General features: G+C 36.1%; 1 protein-coding gene across 2 annotated transcripts in view; it reads right to left on the reverse strand.

Moving 5' to 3' along the window:
* The window catches only part of LOC127520143 (A-kinase anchor protein 2), a 117,419-nt gene that overhangs the window by 78,929 nt on the left and 14,241 nt on the right, over window positions 1-24,249 (reverse strand). For both annotated transcript variants that reach the window (XM_051908020.1, XM_051908021.1), the window contains exons 3-4: window positions 21,581-21,626; window positions 2,610-2,690 (exon numbers count right to left, since the gene is read on the reverse strand). In XM_051908020.1, the coding sequence (XP_051763980.1) occupies window positions 2,610-2,690; window positions 21,581-21,626 (127 nt within the window). The remainder of the gene's footprint in view (window positions 1-2,609; window positions 2,691-21,580; window positions 21,627-24,249) is intronic.

Raw genomic sequence — 24,249 nt, forward strand, 5'->3', positions numbered from 1 at the left:
TTCATGCTAATAAGCAACTAGTTAAAAGACCCTAAAATAAAGTGTTACCAGAACGTCAATCTGTACCACACTGCAAACCATATTTACTGTAGCACTCCAAACAGGACAGACATTAGTACTCTGCTGCTGGGTGAATGTAGCCTAAATTTACCAGCTGAATCTAAAAGAGGGTTTTAGTTTATGCTTTAGTCAGCTCATTATTGTGTGGACTGTGGTTTACCAAAGAAAACCCTTTTTTTATGTGCATTGTTTGACATTTAAGTTCAGAATATAAATGTCATGTGTTGCCACATTCTTATGTAAACTTGAATACATTTAAAAACCAGTCCAACATGAACAGCTGTTTAGGAAGTAACCAGCTGTGGTTGAACTGACTCTAGCTATGTGAGCTATAGGGTCTTTCAGGACCCCTTACGCCTAGTCATCACCTCCACGAAGGTCAACCACAGGAACTCAGGAATGCTCATGACTGTTTCACAAGCTGCTGAAGGTATGCAGTCTTAGATTTCAAGACTACCCACATGTTTGGATTCAAAGCACTTAAGCACTTCTAAAATGGTGTTTAAAACACTGTGTTTAAACACTCATTTTCAGATTTTCATAACTTGACAAAATTGCATTATATTCTTAAGGTTTGGTTGTTTATTACGTGGCTCTTTGGCATACTGGATTGTGATTGGTCAATTGTGGAATTCTGCCGTCTCATATACACTGTTTTGGTCAAGATCTTGTATTGACTATGCAACAGTCAAGCACTCTGTAAAGTCTACTCCAACACATCCTAAAGACTTTCAATGAATTTAAGGTCTGGACTCAGAGGTGCCAATTCATGTGTGAAGACGATTCTTCATGCAGTTTCAGGCAGTTCAGAATCGCTTCTATTTTTGGGAGACAATAATTTAATTTATCTGCACTTTGTTCTTTGAAACTTTCCAGACCTTTTACATTCACAAACAGCTATAATAAACATGAAATATATATACTGAAAAAGCATAATAGGGGCATTTTAAAATAGGCTTCTGTAAAGCATTACAAGTCATGAACCAAACAGCGACAAGGTAAATCACATAAAAATTTTGATTTAAAGAAAGAAAGTATTTGGACAAAAATGGTACATGACTGTCCTTAACAAGAAAGAACTACAATCCCATGAAACTTTGTGAATGACATAATTGAATTAAAAAAGATCAATATAAAAGTACTGATTTAAAGACATTGGTTTTATTTATATATGAGGTATGTCTTTAATCAATTACTCTATAATGAATGGGATTTTTACTTCTAAAAAAAACGACTCTTGCACTTGGTAAATAATTGTATATATCTATAATGAATATTTTAAGTATCTACACAGTATACATTTTTTTTGTCATTATGTTTAGAATTTCACATAGTATTTTATCCCTCTATGAGAAAATATACTGAGATACAAATCTTTCTGATGGCCATCACAAAATCTAACCATTAATCACAGGCATTGCAGCTGTACTTTCCGATGAGAACTTGCTTCAGAATCTGATTACACCCACTACTAAACAAACATCTCTCTTCCTGGAAATGCTCCTCTTTCTCAGTCAGATCTTCACTTTGAATTCAGCTCTTTCACTGCCTTTTCATTACAATACACATTCACAGTATAGCTGTGAAGATCACCCAGGATTTGCACATGTGATTATCTAGCTAATCGTTAGGGCTTGTCAGCTGTTGTGTGCTAAGTTCTTCATGAAACATATTCACAATAAGCTATCACGGTTATCTTTTAGTCTCTCTGTGGTCTTTATAAAAGTCTCGCAGTAGAGTGTTATCAAATCTTTTGCAGTCATTGAGAATAAGCGTTTCTTTTCCCTCAAGTCCTTCCTTTCCCTCAAGTCCTAGACAAAATCTCTTTCATGAGTGACTTTAAACTGAGGTTGATTTGTTTTTTTTTTTTTGTATAAACTAACTGCCATAAAATTCGGGTGATAACACCACAGAGCAATTCTCTGTAAATGAGGCAAACCTCTGGCTATCTGATAACACACTCAAGTGTTATAGAGTCAGACATGTTGGCCTGACTCAGACTCCAGCAGAGAGAAAAGATTATCATCAAGACAAAAATGCAAGGATTACTTCTCTAAGATTTCAAACCCAAATTTAATTCCACATCCTTCTCTTATATTATTTAGATCCAATCAGTATGTGTGTATCATTAATGTAGATAGTAGCATTAGCTGTTAGCTAGGTAATGATTCAGTTGAAGACAAAGCACACCATTTACCACCGAAACACAGCTTTGTTTCCATCCAACTATTTTTATGCAAAATTTGAAAAAAAAAAAAAAAAAAAAAAAAACACTGGACGAAACGCAGAGATGTGCATACATTTTTAAAATGCGCATGAAGAACACTTCAAACAAGCACATGAACCTCTTGATGTCAAATAGACTCAAGTGGACAAATGGTCCACACCAAAACGTTTGTTTTGAAATTTACCTATAAGACAACTTTGGAGATTGCAATGCATTGATATGTAAACATGTAGGCAAACATATTGAACGCTGATATTTCATTTATTAATTTGCTGTACTGGTGCAAGGTCAAACTTTCGGAGATGATATAAAGAGTTTTTACCTTGAAATGTTGAAGTTGTAGAACAAGTTCATCGAGTTGTCTTCTTTTGTCCTCTATCTCGGCTTGTCTTTTCCGTTTTTCCTGAAAATATAATAGAAATATTGTGTTAAACTACTGAGAGTAACGTAACTGAAAAGGTTTTAAATTGGAAATAATTAATTTTGTGTGACAATAAGACCAAATAAGTTTAGCTTATTAGTGCATGCAGTGAGTTTCAATTCATATTAATGCATTAATTGAAGCTTGTTTGACAAGTATTTTTGCATCACATCAAGATAATCCCATCTAAAAGCATCTTCAGGGTCTATATCTGAAACATCTTTATTGTTTGAGCTTTGTTTGTGATATTTGCTCAGGCAAGCATAACTATTATCCTTTTAGCTATTTATAACTAAATACTTAAGCAGTTGTTTCAGTATGAATGACAAATTACTAAAAACAGGAAGTCATCCATTTCCAATTGTGAGTTGCACAAAATAGTTGTTTAGGTTGTTTAACATGGCAAGCACTGTTCAGAAAATGTGAAAATTTGGTTGAAAATATGACTGATATGAGAAAATTTTGTCCATATCATATAATCATATCCCATCATAACCTACACGCCATACATTTTTGACAGTCCCTCTCTGCAGGTGATCTAATTCTTATTCACTTTACATGACCGTAGAGGAAAACCAAGCCACATATGTAGGTTATTCGGGTTCTTGAGCTTGTTCAAATATCTTGGCTCGCTTTGACACCATTTCACGAGCACATTCCAGAGCAGAGCACTGCTGTAGTAAGTATGCACTCTCCTGTGAGTGAGTCTCCACAGAGGGAAAGCTGATATGTTATCCAGATGTGAAGAAATGTGCCTCTAAAACTAGACCCTTACATATCCGTCAGTGAATGATGCCACTGGATTTTACATGAAAGCTAACTGGAAATGGCTTACAGGGTTTTTTATGTCTTCTTTTAAAAGCTGAGTAGTATGCTAACTGAAACATAATCCCTGATTTTGACATGTTGAGAAAGAGAAAATAAAGGGGAAAGACCTGATTATCTTCTACTCTAGGGTAATTTAAAGGATTAGTTCACTTTCAAATAAAATTTTCCTGATAATTTACTCACCCCCATGTCATCCAAGATGTTCATGTCTTTCTTTCTTCAGTCGAAAAGAAAAGGTTTTTGATGAAAATATTCCAGGATTATTCTCCTTATAATGGACTTCAATGGCCTCCAAACGGTTGAAGGTCAAAATTACAGTTTCAGTGCAGCTTCAAAGGGCTTTAAACGATACCAGACGAGGAATAAGGGTCTTATATAGCAAAACGATTGGTCATTTTCTAAAAAAATGTAAATGTATATGCTTTATATAAACAAATGATTGCCTTCAAAGTGCTTCCGCCAAAAGGTACTTTCATATTCTTCAAAAAGCTTACGCTGTATGTCCTACGCCTTCCCTATTCAACTTACGGAAAAAATTTAACTGGCGCTGCGTTCGTTCCGTAAGTAGAATAGGGAAGGCGTAGGACATACAGTGTAAGCTTTGTGAAGAATACGAAAGTACGGTTTTGGCGGAAGCACTTGGATGGCGATCATTTGTTTATATAAAGCATATACATTTACATTTTTTTAGAAAATGACCGATCGTTTCACTAGATAAGACCCTTATTCCTCGTCTGGTATTATTTAAAGCCCTTTGAAGCTGCACTGAAACTATAATTTTGACCTTCAACCGTTTGGAGGCCATTGAAGTCCATTATAAGGAGAATAATCCTGGAATGTTTTCATCAAAAACCTTCATTTCTTTTCAAGAAGGACATGGATATCTTGGATGACATGGGGGTGAGTAAATTATCAGTAACATTTTATTTGAAAATGAACTAATCCTTTAACGGATTATTTGTAAGATTGCTAACGTTTGCACTTATGTTACCTGCATTTACCTTTCTGCAAAATAACCCATATAATGGGTGATTTAATTTGTGGTGGTTAGTATTCATATATCTGTTAATCTGATAAATGTGGAAATATCAGCCAGATCTCCAAAGACAGCACACATATTTAATGAAGTTGCAATTTCGTTCAAATTTGTATGATGTGATTGGTAAGAAAATGTACCATTAAAATGATTAAACCTAATGTGGTGTGAGTGGAAACGTTCAAATGAGATTTCACCACCAATTCAGCAAATCATAATATAATTACAGACCGTCATGAAACTGCGTTGAGAAATATACAATATCAACATAATCACAGCATCTAAAACATGAACCCTTTCATGTAAGTTTTCATTTAAAAAAAAAAAACATAAATCTTTGCAAATCATCTGATGACTAGTTGGAACTGGAACTGTCAATGAGACATTTATTTATCAGTAAATGATGGAGAAACTTTGTCAGAGAAAGACCGTTATCAATAAATGAAATTCAGACTGGGCTGATAAAGGTCATTGGTTACATTTATTTCGATAGTCCACATTAGACATTCTACTAACTATAAGTAACTTTGCAAATACAATTAAACTAACTCTCATTAGAGTATTAGTAGACTGTTAGGTTAGGGTTAGTAGAATAATTTGACATGTATTTGCATGTGTGTCCACCAAAGTGTTCTTTGTTAAATGTTAAATGGGTTAAATGTAGAATCCTGAGGCCTGATTTCACAAAAAGGGCTTATATTAAGCCAGGATAAGGCCTTAGTTCAATTAGGACATTTAAGTAGCTTTTATAAACATTCCTTAGAAGAAGAAAAAAAACATTACAGGTGTGAATCCTGAGACAAAACAATGGCACTGACATTTTAAGATTTGTCAGTGCAAGTAGCTTTCAGTTAAAACAGCTCAAACAATTAGGGCCCTATTTTAATGATCTAAGTGCATGGTCTAAAGTGCACGGTGCAAGTGCACTTAGGGCGTGTCCGAATCCACTTTTGCTAGTTTAATGATGGGAAAAATGGATGGCGCGCATGGCACATGGTCTAAAAGAGTTGTCCTTATTCTCTTAATGAGTAATGGGTGTGTTTTGGGCGTAACATGCAATAAACCAATCAGTCGTTCGCGCCATGGCGGATTCGCTATTTACATGGCGGAATTTGCAAGCGGAAAAACTGAACTTCTCTAGTGAGGAAACGGAGTGAGGAGACCACCTACGGGAAAAGCCAGATTCCACCAAAGCATTTTTATCTCTATGCACACAATAATAATCTTTTACATTGTAATCCTTTTATTTTTAATATTATACATGTTTGTGTGCTGCTGCTCATCCCTGTGTGTGTAATAAGCACATTACTAATGTTCTCTTTAAATAATAATAATAAAAAAAAAATGCAGCACTATTGACCTTAGGCCAGGTTTCAGTTGGTCAATGGCGCAGTCTATTTCAGTTGCCTCAAAATACCAACGCGCCAACAATGCGCCTTAACACACCTCATTTTCAAGACCAGCACGCCAGTGGGCGATCAAATGGGAGCAAATGCATTTGCTATTTAAACAATGTGGCGCAGGACATAAAAATGATAACTGCGTAGGGATGAAACTAGAAAAAAACACTTGCGTTGCGTAATCTGGGACTACACATAAGCCTTGTCTGTGACACCGGGGGTAAGATTCTTGACTAAATTTTAAAAGGGGACCTATTATGCAAAATTCACTTTTATAATTTGTTTGAACACAGATGTGTGTCCACAGTGTGTGTAAACAACCAGCCTATAATGGTCCAAAAATCCACTCACTCCTTTTTTTTTTATAATCCCCATAAATCATAAACAGTCTCTCCAAACGAGCTGTTCCAGATTTCCCCGCTCATGACTGGTGACAGAAACTTAGCTCCTCCCCTGAGTGTGCTGTACACGGCCCACCATGTTTATCTCCTTGCCAGAGCATTGAACAGCAGCATTTAAGAAATCTATTCTTATTAAAGCTACTGAAGTCATTCAATCAAGAGTAGTGAGTGATTTTCTGTTTTCCTTTTGTTGTTTGGTTCATATTAACAGCATATACAGCAGTAGGTACAGTATATTATGGTTCAATACACTTTAATACACAGATCTAATATACACATGCGATTTCTTTCCCTGCTGTTTACGTTTACAGACATAACTGACTGTGTTTGTATACTTTGAGTGTTTTTGACATAACCTTGTGTATATTTGACAGTTTAAGTGCAATAAAATGTGTAAGAGAAATCAGCTTAATACTCACAGGATGTGCCATCTGACAGCCAGCTTTCTGTGTGTATGCTTCAGATGTGTGCACTTAGAAAACCATATATCAGAAGTTTAAACTGTTATGTCTTTAAAACGCATGCAGATAATAAACTTTCATGATGACAAAAAACTGCAATGTCACGTTAGCGTGGCCATGATAGAGATGATAATCAAAACCAAACAGATGTTTTGTTCGTTTTTAGCAGAGTATCCAAGTTGTACAGGTTCTGCCCTCTTCTGGAAAGTGTGGTGGGGAGCAGCAGCTCATTTGCATTTAAAGACACATGCATGAAAATAGCATGTTTTTCCTTACACTCAAAAATGGACATTTACAACATGGTATAATAGACAATCTTTGGGGTATTTTGAGCTGAAACTTTACAAACACATTCTATGGACACCTGAGACTTATATTACATCTTGTAAAAAGTGGCATAATAGGTCCCCCTTTAAGTTATATGTAAGGAGAAATGTCTTAAATAATTGCACGATTCTTACATTTTTAACATGTTATTTATTTTTTTCCTAGTCATAAAGCATGTTTACAGGCTGCTTAATTCGTAAAATTTAAAAACAATAAAAAAAATGAATAAAAAACTAAATCCATAAAATGACCCCATAATGGGAACCCCCAATGAAGTGCCTGACAAAACACTTTAAGGTTATATATAGAACCTTTTCTTCTAAGAGTGAAAAATGTGATGTATACTAACACCGTGTCTACACAGGACGCGAGCAGTGTGACGCATCAAAAGACAACCCATTATATTCAGTGATAATGTCTACACTGGATGCAACGCGACAAATTCCCGACAGTAAACGGATTCCCTGTTCTATTTCTGACGTAGTCCAAGTGCTTTGCAACGGTCGGCTTGTCGTGCTCAGTGTAGACAGCTTTTAGCTGTTGCGGTAAAAGTCGCGTCTAGTGTAGACACGGTATAAAGAGTTGATGAATACTAATGTCATCCTGTTGAAATAACACAGGAGAACACAGAAAAACACAATAAAGAAACAGTAAGATTGTTTTGGCATCAGATGTTATGCCCCCTTGTGAACAATCTTGCCAACTGGAAGTGCTCATGATGTGTCTGTTTAACTTCATTCATCTGGGCCAAAAACGTCATCAGCTTAATCAGCCAAATATACAGTTTGTATGAAGACTGTCATTCTGGCACCTGTAATGCCAGATTCAGACTACACGATATCAATCTAGTTTGTTAAAATGTTAAAATGTATGTTATTAACGTAACATTCTGCCTTAAAATACTTTGGTCAGTTCAAGAAAAATGTATACAATTTTATATTATTTATTGGAAAGAATTAAAAGAGCAGTTTCATGTCTATCCTTGTATTGTTTAACTGGTCGAGGTTTAGAAAGTAATTAGGAATAAGTAATGCAATACTTTTTAGACAAAGTAATTAGTACAGAAATCTAATTACATTGTTGAAGATGTGTAAATGTAGATACAAAACAGTGACAATAAACCTCAAAACAGTTGAAAAAGGCCAAGCTAAATTCTTGTTGGTATTTTTTAAAATATATTTTGGGCACATGGCCCAAAATACTTAAAGAACAACTAAAATATATTTAAATGCATAAACATAAATATATATGAAAATATTAGCAAAATATAATATATAATTTGGGCCTTTAACACTTTAAAATAAATCACAAGGTGTATCAAAAATATATTTATGTGCTGTATGCACTTTGAATATCATGGTTCCGTCCTTTATAAACGCAGACGATTCTTTAATGTGCATCACAACAACTTAAACTCTGCATCTATGCAAGCAATTTCTCATGTGACTGCAGGGCTGTAATTACACCGGCAGTGCGTTCGTTGCCCTACAGACTGGCATGACACTCCACGCCCCTTTCATCTGGAGAGAATACTAAAGCCAGATCTATTTCACACCAAGAATGCTGACACATACCAAAACTCAGAGTAACATACAGAAATAGGCCAGCAGCAAGAGACGTAATCTGTGGCCCAGTCATCTTGAAATATCACTCACGCAGAGGCTAATTTCCAGACAGACCGTAGCAATTGTCAAGAATTCAGTATGTGAGCTGGGTATGAAAACAGGTAATAAAAATGCTCTGTTGTGATGTTGAGCCTGATGGGCTGGTGAGACCCAAACAATGAGGATTTGTTACCCAGCTCAAATGGAAAACATCTGCATAGCAGCACTGAAGCCACCCCCTCCATCTCGACTGATGGCATCAAGCCTCAAAGACCAAACACCCGAGGGCCTCTCTTGAGTTCATTAGCTTTTTCTGTTGCTAGAGACAAAATATAAGAGATTTTCAAAGACCTAAAGTTTAACAAAAACAACTGGAAATCAACTGAAGATATCACTATAGCTGAGTCCAAGTGTTCAGAGGGTGAAAATCTTGGCCATGTACTCCTACACAGGCCACATTCCCTTTTGATAAATACAGCTTGTTTGTAACAAACTAGATTTCAGTGATTGTCCATAGATAAGCATAAGCTGAAAGTCACAAATATGATTGTATAGATATTATAGTGAAGACTAGGTGGGGGAAAAATGGTCTATGACTAAGGGCCAGTTTACACAACACTGTTTTCAACTATAAACTGAAAACTTTTTTTGGCCGTTCGTTTACATGACAACAGAGTTTTGGGGGCCTGAAAATGCAAACTTTTGAAAACAGGTTGCAAAGTGCACGTTTTTGAAAACGATAGATTTATCGTCTCTGTGTAAATTACAAAAGCATGAATTTGTGAAAGTGGTGACATCATGCGCATGCGTATGACGTGTTCAGTCTATAGGTGTGTAGTGTTTCTTTACAAAGGGACATCGGCAACTACTGGCCTGACATGAATAATACAGCATTTAGTAGTTTTTGCGGATCTGTGTGAATGGGGATCATTTTGACAACACTGTCGTCTTTAAGTTAAAAACACAAGAAAGGAAAAACGTTGTTGTGTAAACGTACCTTTATTATAGGGATAGGATTAGGGTTTGGTTTAGGGTTATTTGAATATAATTATGTATAATTTACTGTTATTACTTGAGTAAGTATATTTAACGTTGTAAAATGTTTTTAAAAAGACGCTGTAAAATGTTTTATTTACAACTTCGAAAAATCTTTTTTTTTTTTTTTACATTGTATTTGTCTTGTATGATATGTGATATTCCAAATGATAGTACTCTGAAACTAGTGTGCCAAAGGTGTCACTAACTATATCAGTATGCAATAATATAGATAAAAAATGAAGTTAAAAAAATTAAAACACCAAAATCTCTTTATTTTTGCCGAAAAATAAATCCAAACATGAATCTTGACTATATTGTGATACTGACTGCTGAATAAATGCACATACACAACCTCTGTATCAAAATTAAATGTCATTTTTAGTGTTGTTTTAATAGAAACAAGGGTCACACTTTACATTAGGTGGCTTTAACTACTATGTACCAACATGAAATACCTACAAGACTACGGATTTACTGCGTCACTACACTGTAAAAAAGAATTGTTGATTTAACTTAAAAAAAGTAAGTTTCCTGGTTGCCTTAAAATTTTGAGTTCATTGAAATTAAAAGTTTGAGTTAATACAATGAAGGCGATTGGTTTAATCAACAGAAACTCAAAATATTATGTTATCTGAACCACACTTACCTAAGTTGATTTGACAAAAGAAAAAATGGTGTGATAACAAATCATGTTGTTCTTTATAATTCGCATATTTATTGCTAATGGGTTTATGGTTGTGTATGGTTGGGCTTAGGAGTATAGGGAGGGTAGGGGTAAAGTTAACAGTTTAATAAAAAAGAGTGATTGCTATTTTAGCTTTTTGAGAGAAACGTCTTGTTTTGCCAATTTTCTTGATATAGAGTGTTAATTTATGATAATCAGTACACTAAAATAAAGTGTATGAGGTGAAATTCTCTTGATTTGTGCTTACATGAAAGTGCAATAATTCTGATGTAAAAATTTCCCAAATGACAACTAAGCTTGCAAGTAAACCAATTACTGCTTTACTTGTAGTTGTTTCTGCATATTAATCTGGGAAAATGAGTAATGATAATGCATTTTAAGGTAATGAATTTTAAAGATAACTGAATTTCAGGTAATGAATTTAGCTAGATGCTTCCATTTGTAATGAAACTGCAAACAGTACGGTACATGGTGGTCTGTGGTAAGATGTACTGCCATAAGTAGGCCTACTTGCTCACTACCAGTGAAGTACACACTGGTGAAGTATGCCAGATAGGATGTGGCTTTGAAGCTGATGATTCACATGGCAAAACTTTCACTAAGGTCAAGAAACAGTCCATTTCCTCTAGTGTATGTGACCAATGACCTGAGCCACCACAGTATGTGTCACTGTTGACTCCTACAACTGACGCCTCCAATGCAAGCAATGCGGACATTCCTGATTGAAATGCTCTATAACAAAGACAAACTAATTGTGTAAGCTATATCTTTTGTGTTCTTTGTGTCACTTATCTGCCAAAAATGTCTTTACTAGTGATGGCTCTTTATCTAGAGTCAAGCGCTTGTCCCAGAGGACAGACAAAAATAGATTGGACATAGTTTTCCCAGAAAGCACTTTGGGAAAGGAAGTCTTCAAAAAGTTCTTTGTGCTCTTGGTTTGGCAGTTATTATGAAACTCATTTGAAGTGATGACACTTCATAAAGAATGCTGATATATTAATATAATTAAACAATAATATTTAGTTATATCATCTTTTTTTTGTATTCACTTTCAAACAGTACATGTCTCTTTCAACCCATTTCATGGCAATTCGAAACTATTTTACATTTTGGCGAACTGGTACAATTGGTACAATCTCATATGTACAATCTCATTTGTACATTTTCGTATGATAGGTGGACCTTCATGCTTACACTTTATTTCTGAAAATCACATGTTTCTGAACGAATCACATTGTACAAATTCATATGAAATCACTACCTCGTAAAATAGTGACTTTTTTTTTTCTTGAGGCTGGATGAGTCCTATATGCTGTAGACTTGGTGGATGAAAATCTGTTAAAATCTGTAGAAACCTCTTTATTATAACTCCCTTTCTTCTGGCAACATTTCCAAAAAACCTTCATTTTCTATGTTGTTATTTCCAGGTGAGAATCTGTGCCAAGTTTTTGCACTTTATATCAGCATCCAAATCAGTCAAAAGGCACTTTATGCAACATCTTTAATGCAACATCTTGAAATTATGACCAGAATTATCTTAAACTTCACATCTGAGAGTAAAGTTATGATTAATCTGTCACTCAAATTCATCATTAACTCTTAAGGCAATCTTAAGGAGTAGATCCTGCAGTCTTAAAAAGTATAATATATCCTATTCATCTGCTAATAACATTCTTTAACTGACCTTATTAACATGCTTTGCATCTCTTGCATGTCAGTTAAACCACATAAACCACAAGTGACTTTGTTTAATCAAAATGTATTCCAAAACTAAATAACATTAGCCAAACTCATATAATGGATGCTTAAGGCAGTGGTTATTTCTAATTCCCTTACATCAATGTGAAGGTCTGCAGTTCATTATTTAAATTAGACAGAAATGCGTTTGTTTATTATCTGGAAGAGAATGACAAACCAGATCTGCATTAATAAAGCATTGTGAGCACAACATTAACTGATATTAAAATACACAATACTGATGTTCTGAAGTTACTGAAGTACTGAAGTGTTATAAAAAACAATATTGATCTATAACCAATACTAAAATGAAAAAGGTAAAATCACTCAACAATATCATCAGTTATACAGTTTAAAGATGCAGTCACATTAGCGAAATTTTCCCCAAAATGGACTGGATGACTGAATTTTGCCTGTAAAAATTCATCAAAGAATGGTAAATGTAACAAGAATGATTGTTCATAATCTAATGAAAACTGAATATAAGTAACTTGATAACACTCTCCAAAAATCCTGCATGAAAAATGTTAAACTACTTAACTTTTGGCCGAATTTTCCACCATGTTTTTTATTAATACTTGATTGATTGTTAACAATCAATTCACGAGTTTGTGTGCCCATATAATCTTAGCACAAGTGGTAAACAGATTTGGCTTGCTGTCTGCTACAGAGGGGCTCAGAGAGGATATTATGCTTGAGCTCTGATTGCCCCCCTATAACAGGCAAAATTGTACAAAAAGGAAGAGAAGGGGAGGAGGAGGGATGCCGAAAGAACTAACAACAGGAAGAGGTAAGATGCTGGTTTTAAACCTTGGTATTAATTGGAAGATTAGATGGCCGTACTCCTCCCGAAATTACGATTAATAACTTCACTAATGTAGCTATAATGTAATGTGTCTAAATTGGATAATGGAAATTTTAGAAGTGGTGGGGAGTTCCTCAGTTCTGACTAGTTTTAGTATTGGTGTTGACTAGTATAGGAACTGATTCTTTTGTTTTTACAAATTTGTATCTTTTTAAACAGGACATTGTGATTGACTCAGATCAGTGAGTTTGGCTGCATTCAAACTTATGTCTGCCTCTTGTATCATAGTGAAATTTACATGTGTAACAGAAAATGACAGTTTTAAATTCAACTGTGTGGAAGTACTTCCAGCTTGTCGACAAAACAACACATTTTTGTTGTGAATTACGTAAAAATACAACAAATACAAGTGTGTGACTTTCTCACTCACTCCCCCATGCTGCTGATAATTTGCTTGTGGCTTCAGGGGCACAACTTTCACACCTCTCTCTCGCTTTCTCCCACCCTCTCTTCATTTCTAGTTTTTGTTTGGCAATGATGTAACTTGGAATAAGCACCAAATCTGGGATTTTGAAGGTAATGTTTCTAAATTAGGATGATTTAAATTCAGTCAGAAATAATAATGGTGCAAAAATAATTAAAAAAAAAAAAAAGAATTTATGATTTTGTAACAAGTCGAGAGTCTGACTTAAATTTAGAAAACTCAGAATCGCACACACAAAGGTTAAGGTTTCTACTGGGTTTTGACTAGGTCAGAGGAACATATGAAAAATAAGAGAAAAGGTTACAATCCAAATTGCAATTGTTATTTTACACATTTCTGGGACACCAAATAAAAAGAGTAATGTGAACAGAACTGAACAGAACAGATAGTTCTGAACAGTTAAAGTTCAGTGGCGATTTCTGCTCTTGCAACAGGTCACACATAAGTGGCTGCATAAGTTACAGTAAACTTTGCAACATAACTCCTTCCTTTCTATGATTCATAATGAGTTTATCCCTGAAAACTTCCTGTGAAATTGGGGGAGAAAAAAAACATAAAACCATAATATGTACATCCTGTGTAGAAAGCTACACTCATTGCAATCATTGCAGTGTGCATCATGCTACAAGAACTAGATGAGGAACATATGCCGAGGACTGCCGTGACCCCTCTATCGAGGTGACAAAGAACCAGGTGAAACCAGGTGACAGTCCTTCATTTCATTAATGCAAACCACATACTGTAAAATATGTCTAAATTGAATTACGAATACAGTGTCCACATTGCAAACATATTAAAAGAGAAACATGATTCTGATATGAGTGCATAGCTGTTCACATATGCTCATGAGCTATTTTCGATCTATGTGTTCTCTCCAATGTCTGCACAGCTACGCCCTGTTGTTAGAACAGCCAGCACAAACTGCATTATGATGGACTGTTTCACTTCTAAGTGAATTTCTTTGTCATTTCCTATGACAATAATTTGAACACTCTAATTTTTGAACACTCTTAAAATGTATGTGTGACTGTTTTTTGATATAGCAACATTGACCGAAACAATGGCATGAGTTTGGTCTTTTTCTCCAGCCAATCGAAATAGGGGGTGTGTTCAGAAAAGCATTATTTTTGCAATGACATTTGATGATGCTAATGGCACAGAAATTACACACATCACCTTTAAATTTCATATCACAGACGATGACTATTAATATTTCATGCCTTTAGTTTACTAATGGTGGGAAACTGAATCACGGTAACTTCAGCCATTGCTAACTGGATCATGTGACAGCAGCAGGTGTTGACCTGCCATATTATTTTCCTGTTCTGGTCAAGCAAAAATGTTCAACATTTGTGATTGAATGTAACTGGCATAACATGCATTCCAAGGTTTGACCCCTATACAGCTGCTAGCTGTAGTGAGAATAGTATAGTGTACTGGTTAAAGATCTGTAGGGGCCACCAAAAGTTTGGAGTTTCAAATCCCACATGGGATGATCTGGTCACCAATGTGCCTTTGATTGACATCCTTAATGTAAAGTTGTTACTTTTGTTACTGTAAGTTGCTTTGAATAAAATCTTCCGCTATGTAACTACCATGGTTATTATCATTAACAAAAACTATTATGAAGATGAAAATGCAGTGAGGAACATAATAACAGAAATTTGCAAAAAGAATGTCAACTAAACTGAAGCTGTAAATTGACAAAACTCAATTTTAAAGAGATTATTACTTCGGTTTTTGTATTTTTCTATCATTTTTGGATGGTCTGATTTAATTAAAAATTGTGATGAATCAGAAGTTGTGACAGATCTTTTCTTTTGTGTCGTAACATACATCTGAGTATAACGACAAAGCAAAAATGTAGGTTGGGGCCTTTTTTTCTTTGCATCGGCTGTTGCTTGGATGTTGAGATGTGGGCGTGGCACTCAAAAGTGGAGACTATATTGATTTAATTATAATGAACTAATTAAACTAATTAAAAATCACAATTTAAACCAAAATGAAAGTGAAATCAGTGCTTTGGTGTAAGTGACCCTGTAAATGACCATTTAAGTATGCATTTTAAAACATTTTAGAATATTTAAGTGCTATTCATCTTTACTAAAAAAACACACAAAAAAAAACACATGATGTTTGTTTCCATCATGAAACATCTGAATTATCTGACACTGATATATGTGCTAGTAAGTAGAAAGGCTTTTAGTTACAGCACAGTTAGTTCCCAATTCTTGTTTCAGAAATGCAGCTGAGGCCCCACACCCGAGAGCTCTGGGGATCCAAACCCACCTGAGGGCCACCCCACCTCCCTGAAATATGCGAACCCCAAGCCAAATCATTACAGAGAGCTGCTGCTAAATATAACTCTGTAGTAAAGGCTGCTTGCATTATCATGTAGCCAGAACTTTGACCAACAACATAATGGCTACTGAAATTGGCCAAGGACTGCACTGAAATTGGCCAAGCTCACAAAATAATATTTTTCCCATTTCTCATTGGTAAACATGCAAACACATCTCTTTTAAATTCAACTAAGTGCCTTAAACAAAACTTAACTTTAAAGTCTCAACGTTTCTATGCCATGAACTTTTTTTTCTTTCTCTTTTAATCCAGCATTTAGTTGCTCCTCTGAAGAGTTCATTGTTGCAGTATCAGAACTTGTAAACACGTCTTATGTTTCCTGGCAGACCGTTAAAAATCGCCGCACACTAGGCTCCCGGAAAACCTGTAGGAGTCAGCCAATTAGATTAAAGCAGGATGGCTTCTGATTGGCTGCCAATGTTTTCATCGTTCATCAGCTGATAAAAAAAAATCAAAAATCCAACAATATCGTTTCTCTGTGCTGTTGTTAAAGTTGTTGTGTGGACTATGCTATTCTTTTATATTTAGGATGATTTTTAGAACTATATCATTATCGTTATATATATCATTATGTCATTATATACTATGTTTTTACCATTATCGTCCATGGTGTAAACGGCCCATAAGACTTTTGCCTTTGTGAAAGCTTTCAGTTTTTTTTGTGCCATATGCATCAGAAGATCAGTGAATAAAGTGTCGGTGGTTCATGTGTGTAATGTCTGAGTCGGAGACTAGTGCTACGCTAGCAAGAGCAGTGTAAATGAGGCCTATTTCAAAGGTCTAGACCTGAGCTTGACTAAATTAATCTGTGTAAACAAGTCACAACTGCTGAGGGAGAGCAGTTAAGTCAAGAGGTAAGTATCCCCGCATGCAATCACCTCCACCCAGTGTACCGCAATTAGCAACCCGCTAACCCATTTCTCATTTGAGCTAGCGACATTCCCTCACTTGTTGGACTGAAAAGAAAAGCCACAAATTTGGACCCAAGGCTGTTCTGTGCAGCAGCAGCCAGTGGTTTGAGGCAATGGACCAGAAACATAGCTAGCAAGTTATTTACTTATTGTACAGGGAACTGTCTGGCAAAACTACCAAAAATCAGTACTTCTGTATCTTAATGATATGTTTATTGAAAAGTAAAGTGGTATTCAAGAGGTTTGTCAGTCATGCAGTCAGTTTGTGGGTAGCATTGTTGACGCAGGGGAGTCTATATTCATCACTTGCAGAAACCGATATTTATAATGCACTTCCAGCAAAACAGCATGATAGAAAACAATGATAAAGCTATAAATGTGGAACAAGCCAGCATTTGATTTGAATAAAACAACCATTAACGTCCACTAAATTTCAGTAATCTACTTGAGGTACAGCTTTTAGTTTAGCTCATTTCAAAAACACAACTGCTTGGCCAACATCAAGCAGCCCGCAGGCTTTGCTGTTCTGGAGATCATGGGAAACCAGGCGAACCCCAGATAAAAATATGTGGTTGGGGTAACACAGATGTTGGATGAATATTGAGTGAAACTAGAAACCCTAAATTGAAAATCCACGGGCAAAGTCCTGTGGTACTTTCCTTCTTGAGGGCAATTCCAAATTAAAAGCTTTCTAATGAGAGCAACGTACATAAAGTACTGACCATTATAAGATCTTTGAACACGAAACTACCAGAAGTTTCAGTTTCAACAGCAGGCGTCTGTTTTGATAAAAAAAATGCACGTGCAACAGTTCACAGTTTAAAATTTCCATTGCTTTTAAGGAAACACAATAATAAAATATAGAATGGTTGCGGCAAACATTTCAAATCTTGCTGGGTGAAATATTAAAATATGCTGTGTTGTCGACACAACATGCTGCTAATTTGTGGTGTTTGCTAAAGCAATCATCTCATCATGCTTAGGGTTAGGGATTTGTATAATCCCCATATCCACGGGTGTTCAATCCTGTATTTGGAGGATCCAGCCAAGTTTAGCACTGGCCAACACTTGAATCAGCAAAATAAGGATCAGCTAATCAGGATTGGTATTAAAGGTCTTTGGGATCACTACTGTTGCATCAAAAATCACATACTATAGGTACTACATTTATAATAATAATAATAATAATAATTCGTTATATTTATATAACGCTTTTCTTGGCACTCAAAGCACTACATATGGAAGTGGGGAATCTCCTCAACCACCGCCAATGTGCAGCATTGAACGCCCACCAGAATGACCACCACACACCAACTTATTGGTGGAGAGGAGACAAAAGTGATGAAGACAATCACTACATATAGGAATGATTAGGAGGTCATGATGATGGATAGAGGCCAGTGGGCAAGTTTGGCCAGGATGCCGGGATTTTTTATGACTACTGAGAGTCAGGACCTCGGTTTAACATCTCATCCGAAGGACGGTGCTTTTATTGAGAGTATATTGTCCTCAACACTATACTGGGGCATTGGGACCCACACAGGCTGCCGGGAGAGCACCCCCTGCTGGCCTCATTAACACCTCTTCCAGCAAGTTTCAGAAGTTCCGAAGTTTCAGAAGTTTTCCAGGCAGTCTCCCATCCAGGTACTGACCAGGCTCAAACCTGCTTAGCTTCCGTTGGCAACCAGGCGAGAGCTGTAGAGTGATCGCTACTCTTTGACGAAGAATTTTGTGACCATTCAAAATTATGTAGCCCCAGGCCTTTTCAGCGCCGCGCTCATTGTGTTCTGTCTTCTGGTTTGTATTTCCACAGCATGAGGGTAAGATCTAATGGATTTATGAATGGACTGCTCGTTTTAAAATCTACTGACATTTGTTATGACATCTACTTCAAAAATTACAACGCTCATGATAAGTTTTGTTAAACTCTACAATAAGTAAATCCACTTCATCAGCTAATTTCTCTTCGACAATGATGCCATAGAAACCCATATTATCTATTATCATATAATATTATCTTTTGAAAAGGGGCAGGGCTGCATAAGGTCTGTAGCATGTGTTTGTGTACTATATCACGTGACCTACGGCATCACTTGAGTCCCTTACCTGGCATTCACAACTCCTCCCCAGGGCCTCATGGGATAGTGAAATGTCCACAAGATGTGTATTTCAAAATACTATGTATTCAGACACACTACTCTTTAGGCATACTGTATTTCACATACTATATATTAGGAAAGTATTTGGATGTTACATAGAAACTTCCAGACTGGTGTTGGGGAATAAACTCTTAAGAGTTAAACTCAATAAACTCTTAAGATGGGTTTCCAGGAACATGTTTTGACACCTAATCCTGACTATTACACTTAAGTGCATAATTATAGGTTTTCTATTTTTTTTTTTTTTTTTTTTTTTTCAGTAATTGGATGATTGTCTTCATGGCAGACAAAAAAAAATCCAATTGAAATTCAAGGGTTCAATTGAAGAAGTGGCTCAAGCCAAACGTTATCGAGATTGGCACGTGGGATCTTTCAACATGAGCCAGTACACAACAACCTTGTTACCAAAGAGAACACCCTGAAAACTACCACTATCAACCATCCTGAAGACCCCATAGAAACATGCTAAACCCCTCATATACCTTAGAAATCTCATAACAATGTCTGGGCAATTACCCACTACATTCTAGCACTGTGGTGCGACTTCCGCACTGGCAACCACCACTCGTTATATCTTGTTACATCTATTACAAATCTCTCTAAATGTGAATAAACTGCTCAAAACACAACGAGTCAAAGATGGCTGATTTTAACCGTTTGACTTTAATTTGTTAAGTTGTTGAGCAACCATACAACATTAATAGTACTGTGTGGGACTATAAGGGCTTTCCATTGAGCTACCGTCAAAACAGACAGTGCTATAAAGTTTCACCACCTCATTAATGTCACTCTTTTTCCCTAGTTTTAAAAAAGGGGAAACCCACATGCTGTTTCAGCCTGTGCTGGTCAAATATGAGTGAGAAAGTTTCTGTAATTTTTCTATATATGAAATGCTTTGTCTGACTGACTGTTTGGGAATAGATTACTAAAAGGGAATTACTTGGTGTAACATGATGCACTACATACCTGAATCAACTTAATAGTAAAATGTTACAAAAACAATTGCAAACACTTGGCACAACAAATACCAGGTTTGCAGTTGCAGGCCTGTGGCTGATATCATAATAATGCTGCAAGAGTGATTCACAACATCATTACTACTATGTAAATTGACTTAATACCAAAAACAGATGTCAAGAAAATTATGTGTATATTATGTTCACGACTATCAGATGCGATAAAAGCACCGAATTCTTGCTAAAATGCAGGAAAATTGTCACGTAATTGCTTTAATTTGAGCTATTCGATAGTAACCGCCATTCTGGCCAACAAACTCTCAATGCCAAAGTATTTAAGTAGACACTATTTAGATTATCTCCATTTGTATCGAGAACCAGTCATCCCTCAATGCTTGAAATGCTGCCAGACACGGTATAACTTTAATTATTTATATTTACGCTTTCTGAGCGGAGCACCATTACCACAGGCCCTCTATCTCAACACTTCACCTTTCATTTAGCAAACATCATCCAAAAGGCATTAGCCTGCTACAGTTCTAGCTGCCAAGAATCAATTTTCATTGTTAGACTTGACAGACTTTTAATCAGTGGTGTTTCTTAAGGCAAACATCATTAATAAAGGTTAGTGATTTGGGTAACACTTCAGTATAGGAAACACATATAAACTATTAACTATGACTTTTCCCTCAATAAACTCCTAATTTACTGCTTATTAATAGTTAGTAAGTTAGTTGTTAAGTTTAGGTATTGGGTAGGATTAAGAATGTAGAATATGGTCATGCTGAATAAGGCAATAATATGTGCTTAATAAGTACTAATAAATAGCCAATAGTCTAGTAATATGCATGCTAATAAGCAACTAGTTAAAAGACCTTAAAATAAAGTGTTACCGTGATTTGAAAGAGGAGAGTTGTACTATTACTTTTCCAAGCCATCAGATTAATGATTTTTGCCATACTGATTATAAAAACAGACAAAATGCCCATAGAGTTACATTGAAGGAAGGACTTGAGCCATATCTAGAGATCATATCTAAACAACCACCTTGAACACCCTAGCTACCAATCAGAATGACCTAGCATTGTTGCAGTGAGTTTTGGATAGTGAGATTTGCACCACTCAAATTTTCTTCATTAAAAAAAAAAAAAAAAGTGTTTCTCATGAGCTGAATTGGATAACTGTATATTAGGACAGTTCCTACTGTATACTAACATGCTGGTCCTACAGACTATTTTTGCAATGTGTGTTCTATGGAATCACAAAGATGTAAGCAATGCAGCCAAAATAGTTTTCCATCTGTTGCTTACTTCTGGTCTATGCAAAAAGGTTGACCTGGTGCCAAATGTAGTCTCTATTTTAGACACATTTCAAATTCTTGCCCTCTGGTTCATATACAGTGTTTTGTCAATAGTAAATCTTCTCTTAATGAGAACACACTTTTGACAAACATACATTAACAATGGCAAAGTAACAACACCAAAACCATCAGTTCTACAAGCTTCTATAACATGCATTCGTTTGGGGCTAATTTCAAACAAACTAGTTCTCTAGTACTGAAATGCTTTTCTAACATAGACGCACACAGTTATGAGCATCAACAATGTAGGTTAGTATTAAAGAAAAAAAAAAAAAAAGATTTAGGAGAGACTGTAAGAACAAAGCAACACAGAACTTACCGCCAGGGCTTGGAGCCTTTCCTTATGAAGTTCAGCTTCAGCCATCCTGGAAAAACAAAGGCAGAATTCACAGTAACCGTGAGATTGGTAATCCCAAGTGTGTTTGTGTGTGTGGGGCGGTAGGTGAGCAAGATAACAGACACAGACACACACACACACACTCTGCCCTGGTCCTCTGAAGTAAGCCAGCCAGTGAAAGACACAGTGTACTGAGGGCAAGATCTTCTCATTCACTGGCCATGTGTCTGCCAGACTGTCTCTCTCTCTTTCTCACTCTCTCTCCCCTCCTACATCCCTCCCTTTCTGTCACTGGCTGGGTTATAGACAGATGACAGAGTCTTGAACCCGCCCACTGTGTTTAGAAGAGCTTTACAGGCGAGCAGGCAGAGAGATGTCACTAAGGGTAGGACAAAACTGTCACACCTAACTGTGACTGCTGTGTGTGTGTGTGTGTGTGAGAGAGAGAGAAAGAGAGAGAGAGAGAGAGAGAGAGTGTGTGTGTGTGTGTGTGTGTGTGTGTGTGTGTGCCTGCTGGGATGGAAAACAAAGGTGTGCCGTACACTGGGGATATGAGAGGCTGTAAGCTTAGAGGAAATATACTCCATGTTTGCAAATCAAAATCATACATCTGCCAAATCTTTGCTATTGTTTAAAAACATCTGACGAGTTAAAGGAATAGCTCACCCACAAAAAAACAAAACGAAAACAAAACAAAAAAAATGTCTATCTATCTATCTGTCTATCCGTCTATCTGTCTGTCAAATTATTCATATAACCTGACTCTTCAGAACATGACAACATATAAGCATAAAAACATCTGCAGAAGTTGCTGACTCTAATCATGCCTACCGTCTCTGCAAAAGTCTGTGCTAAACATCTTTAGTTCTAATTTATTCCTCCAGTGAAGCCAAAGGGAGCAGTAGGGAATGGGAACATGGGGGTCCAACTGCTTTCCCTCATCCAACCTCACATTCAGCTCCAATGGAAGGATACAAAAACTCCTTATATGGAGAAAAGGCTGAGCTATCCGGGTCTGGGGTGTTCTGCAAGACGAAAACTCATGGGAATTGTAAAAATTCTCAGTGAATGAAATTATAACAAAATGTAATGACCCTTCAGTGTGTGTACAGTACAAGTACTGCTGCTATATGTAAGACAAATAGCTGTTATAAATAATTGTTTCCTGAGCTGAAGTAAATAAATGCAAAGATACAAGCTGTACTGCAACAGTCATTGATGTAGACTGATCATAGTAACAAAACATATGTCTTATCATGCATTTAATGTTGATTATCTCAGATGCTATGTGATTTTTGTGCTACTGGAATTAATAGCACTTATATGCTCCAAATGTTATCAGTGCAATGCAACACAGAAAGACTTTGCAAGCCGGTATCTGTGTATAAAGAATAATGTTGAGTTTTGTTATCTGTCAGGCAGTAAATAATACTTATCTTCATTGAATTTCAACATGATGTCTCAGTCATTCATACAGAATCAAAACCTACAGCAGCAGTGAACATCAGTAGATGGAGGAAATTCTTGGAAGTTCACGTAACTACTGGAAATAGGCTTAAAGCCACAAAACACACAGTGCTCACAGACGGCAGACTTCAGACGCTGTGCGACTCAACCAGCTCTACAGAGGTTCAGGATAAATCATTCAACAGAGGTCTGTGAAACTGTAGTCTGTTTACTGTAGCACTTTGTGTTACTAGTCAGCACTTAATTCTTTTAAACTAAGCATGTGAATGTCAATTTAATTTAGACTTCAGAACGCTTCCAAAACACTTAATGTTGGTCTCTCTTTAACCTAAGTTACTTACTCCTGCACCTGGACATTTCATTGTCGACGATGATACATTAGAAAACATTTTAGAGAGATTTCATAGCAATCTCAAAAGTACTATATATACTTCAGAGCACCATGCTTTACTTTTCCATTTCCAACCAATGACTGCAACGTCATCAGTCGGCGTAACAGACAAAAGCAACATTGTTTCTCTGGCACAGTGACTTCATCCCATGAGCCAGCGAGGCACAGTAATACCTTCCAGATGTGCGGCAGTCCAAACGCTGGGAATCGAAGACCAAGTAAATGCGAAGCAAAATGACTTTCAAATTACTTTTAAAGTGAAACACACACACAAAGGGTGTGAGATCTGAGCTGGGCTGTTTTTTGTAGAGATATCACATATATTCATGCTTAAACTCAGTGTGTGTGTAAGGTGTGTGAATAATTTAAATTACCATATTGTTCTGAATATGAGACGACCCTGATTATAAGACGACCCCCCCCCCCCCCTTTTTTTTTTTAAGATGTACCTTTTTAGAAAAAGGATTTTTGTGGACTAAATCATGCTTTTATAAATAAAATGCTTTTATTTGAAAATAATTTTCATATTACATATTTTTAAATTTTTAATTTTTATATTGAAAGTATGGTAAATACTAGTAAAATGTACCAACAATCACATTTAAAAATAAACACTTTATGGCATACCATAAAAATAACCTGTAGTTCTCATTTCCGGTAGATTTCACAATGACTGATTTCTCACCTTTTTTATGTACAGTGACAGATGTTGGCATGGTGTTTGATCCGCATTACTTATCTGTTCCAGGTGATATGAATGTTTTTTTTTTTTTTTTTCTTAGGCCGATCACAT

The sequence above is a fragment of the Ctenopharyngodon idella genome, chromosome 10 (genome assembly GCF_019924925.1).
Source record: "Ctenopharyngodon idella isolate HZGC_01 chromosome 10, HZGC01, whole genome shotgun sequence".
In the NCBI taxonomy this organism is placed as follows: Eukaryota; Metazoa; Chordata; class Actinopteri; order Cypriniformes; family Xenocyprididae; genus Ctenopharyngodon; species Ctenopharyngodon idella.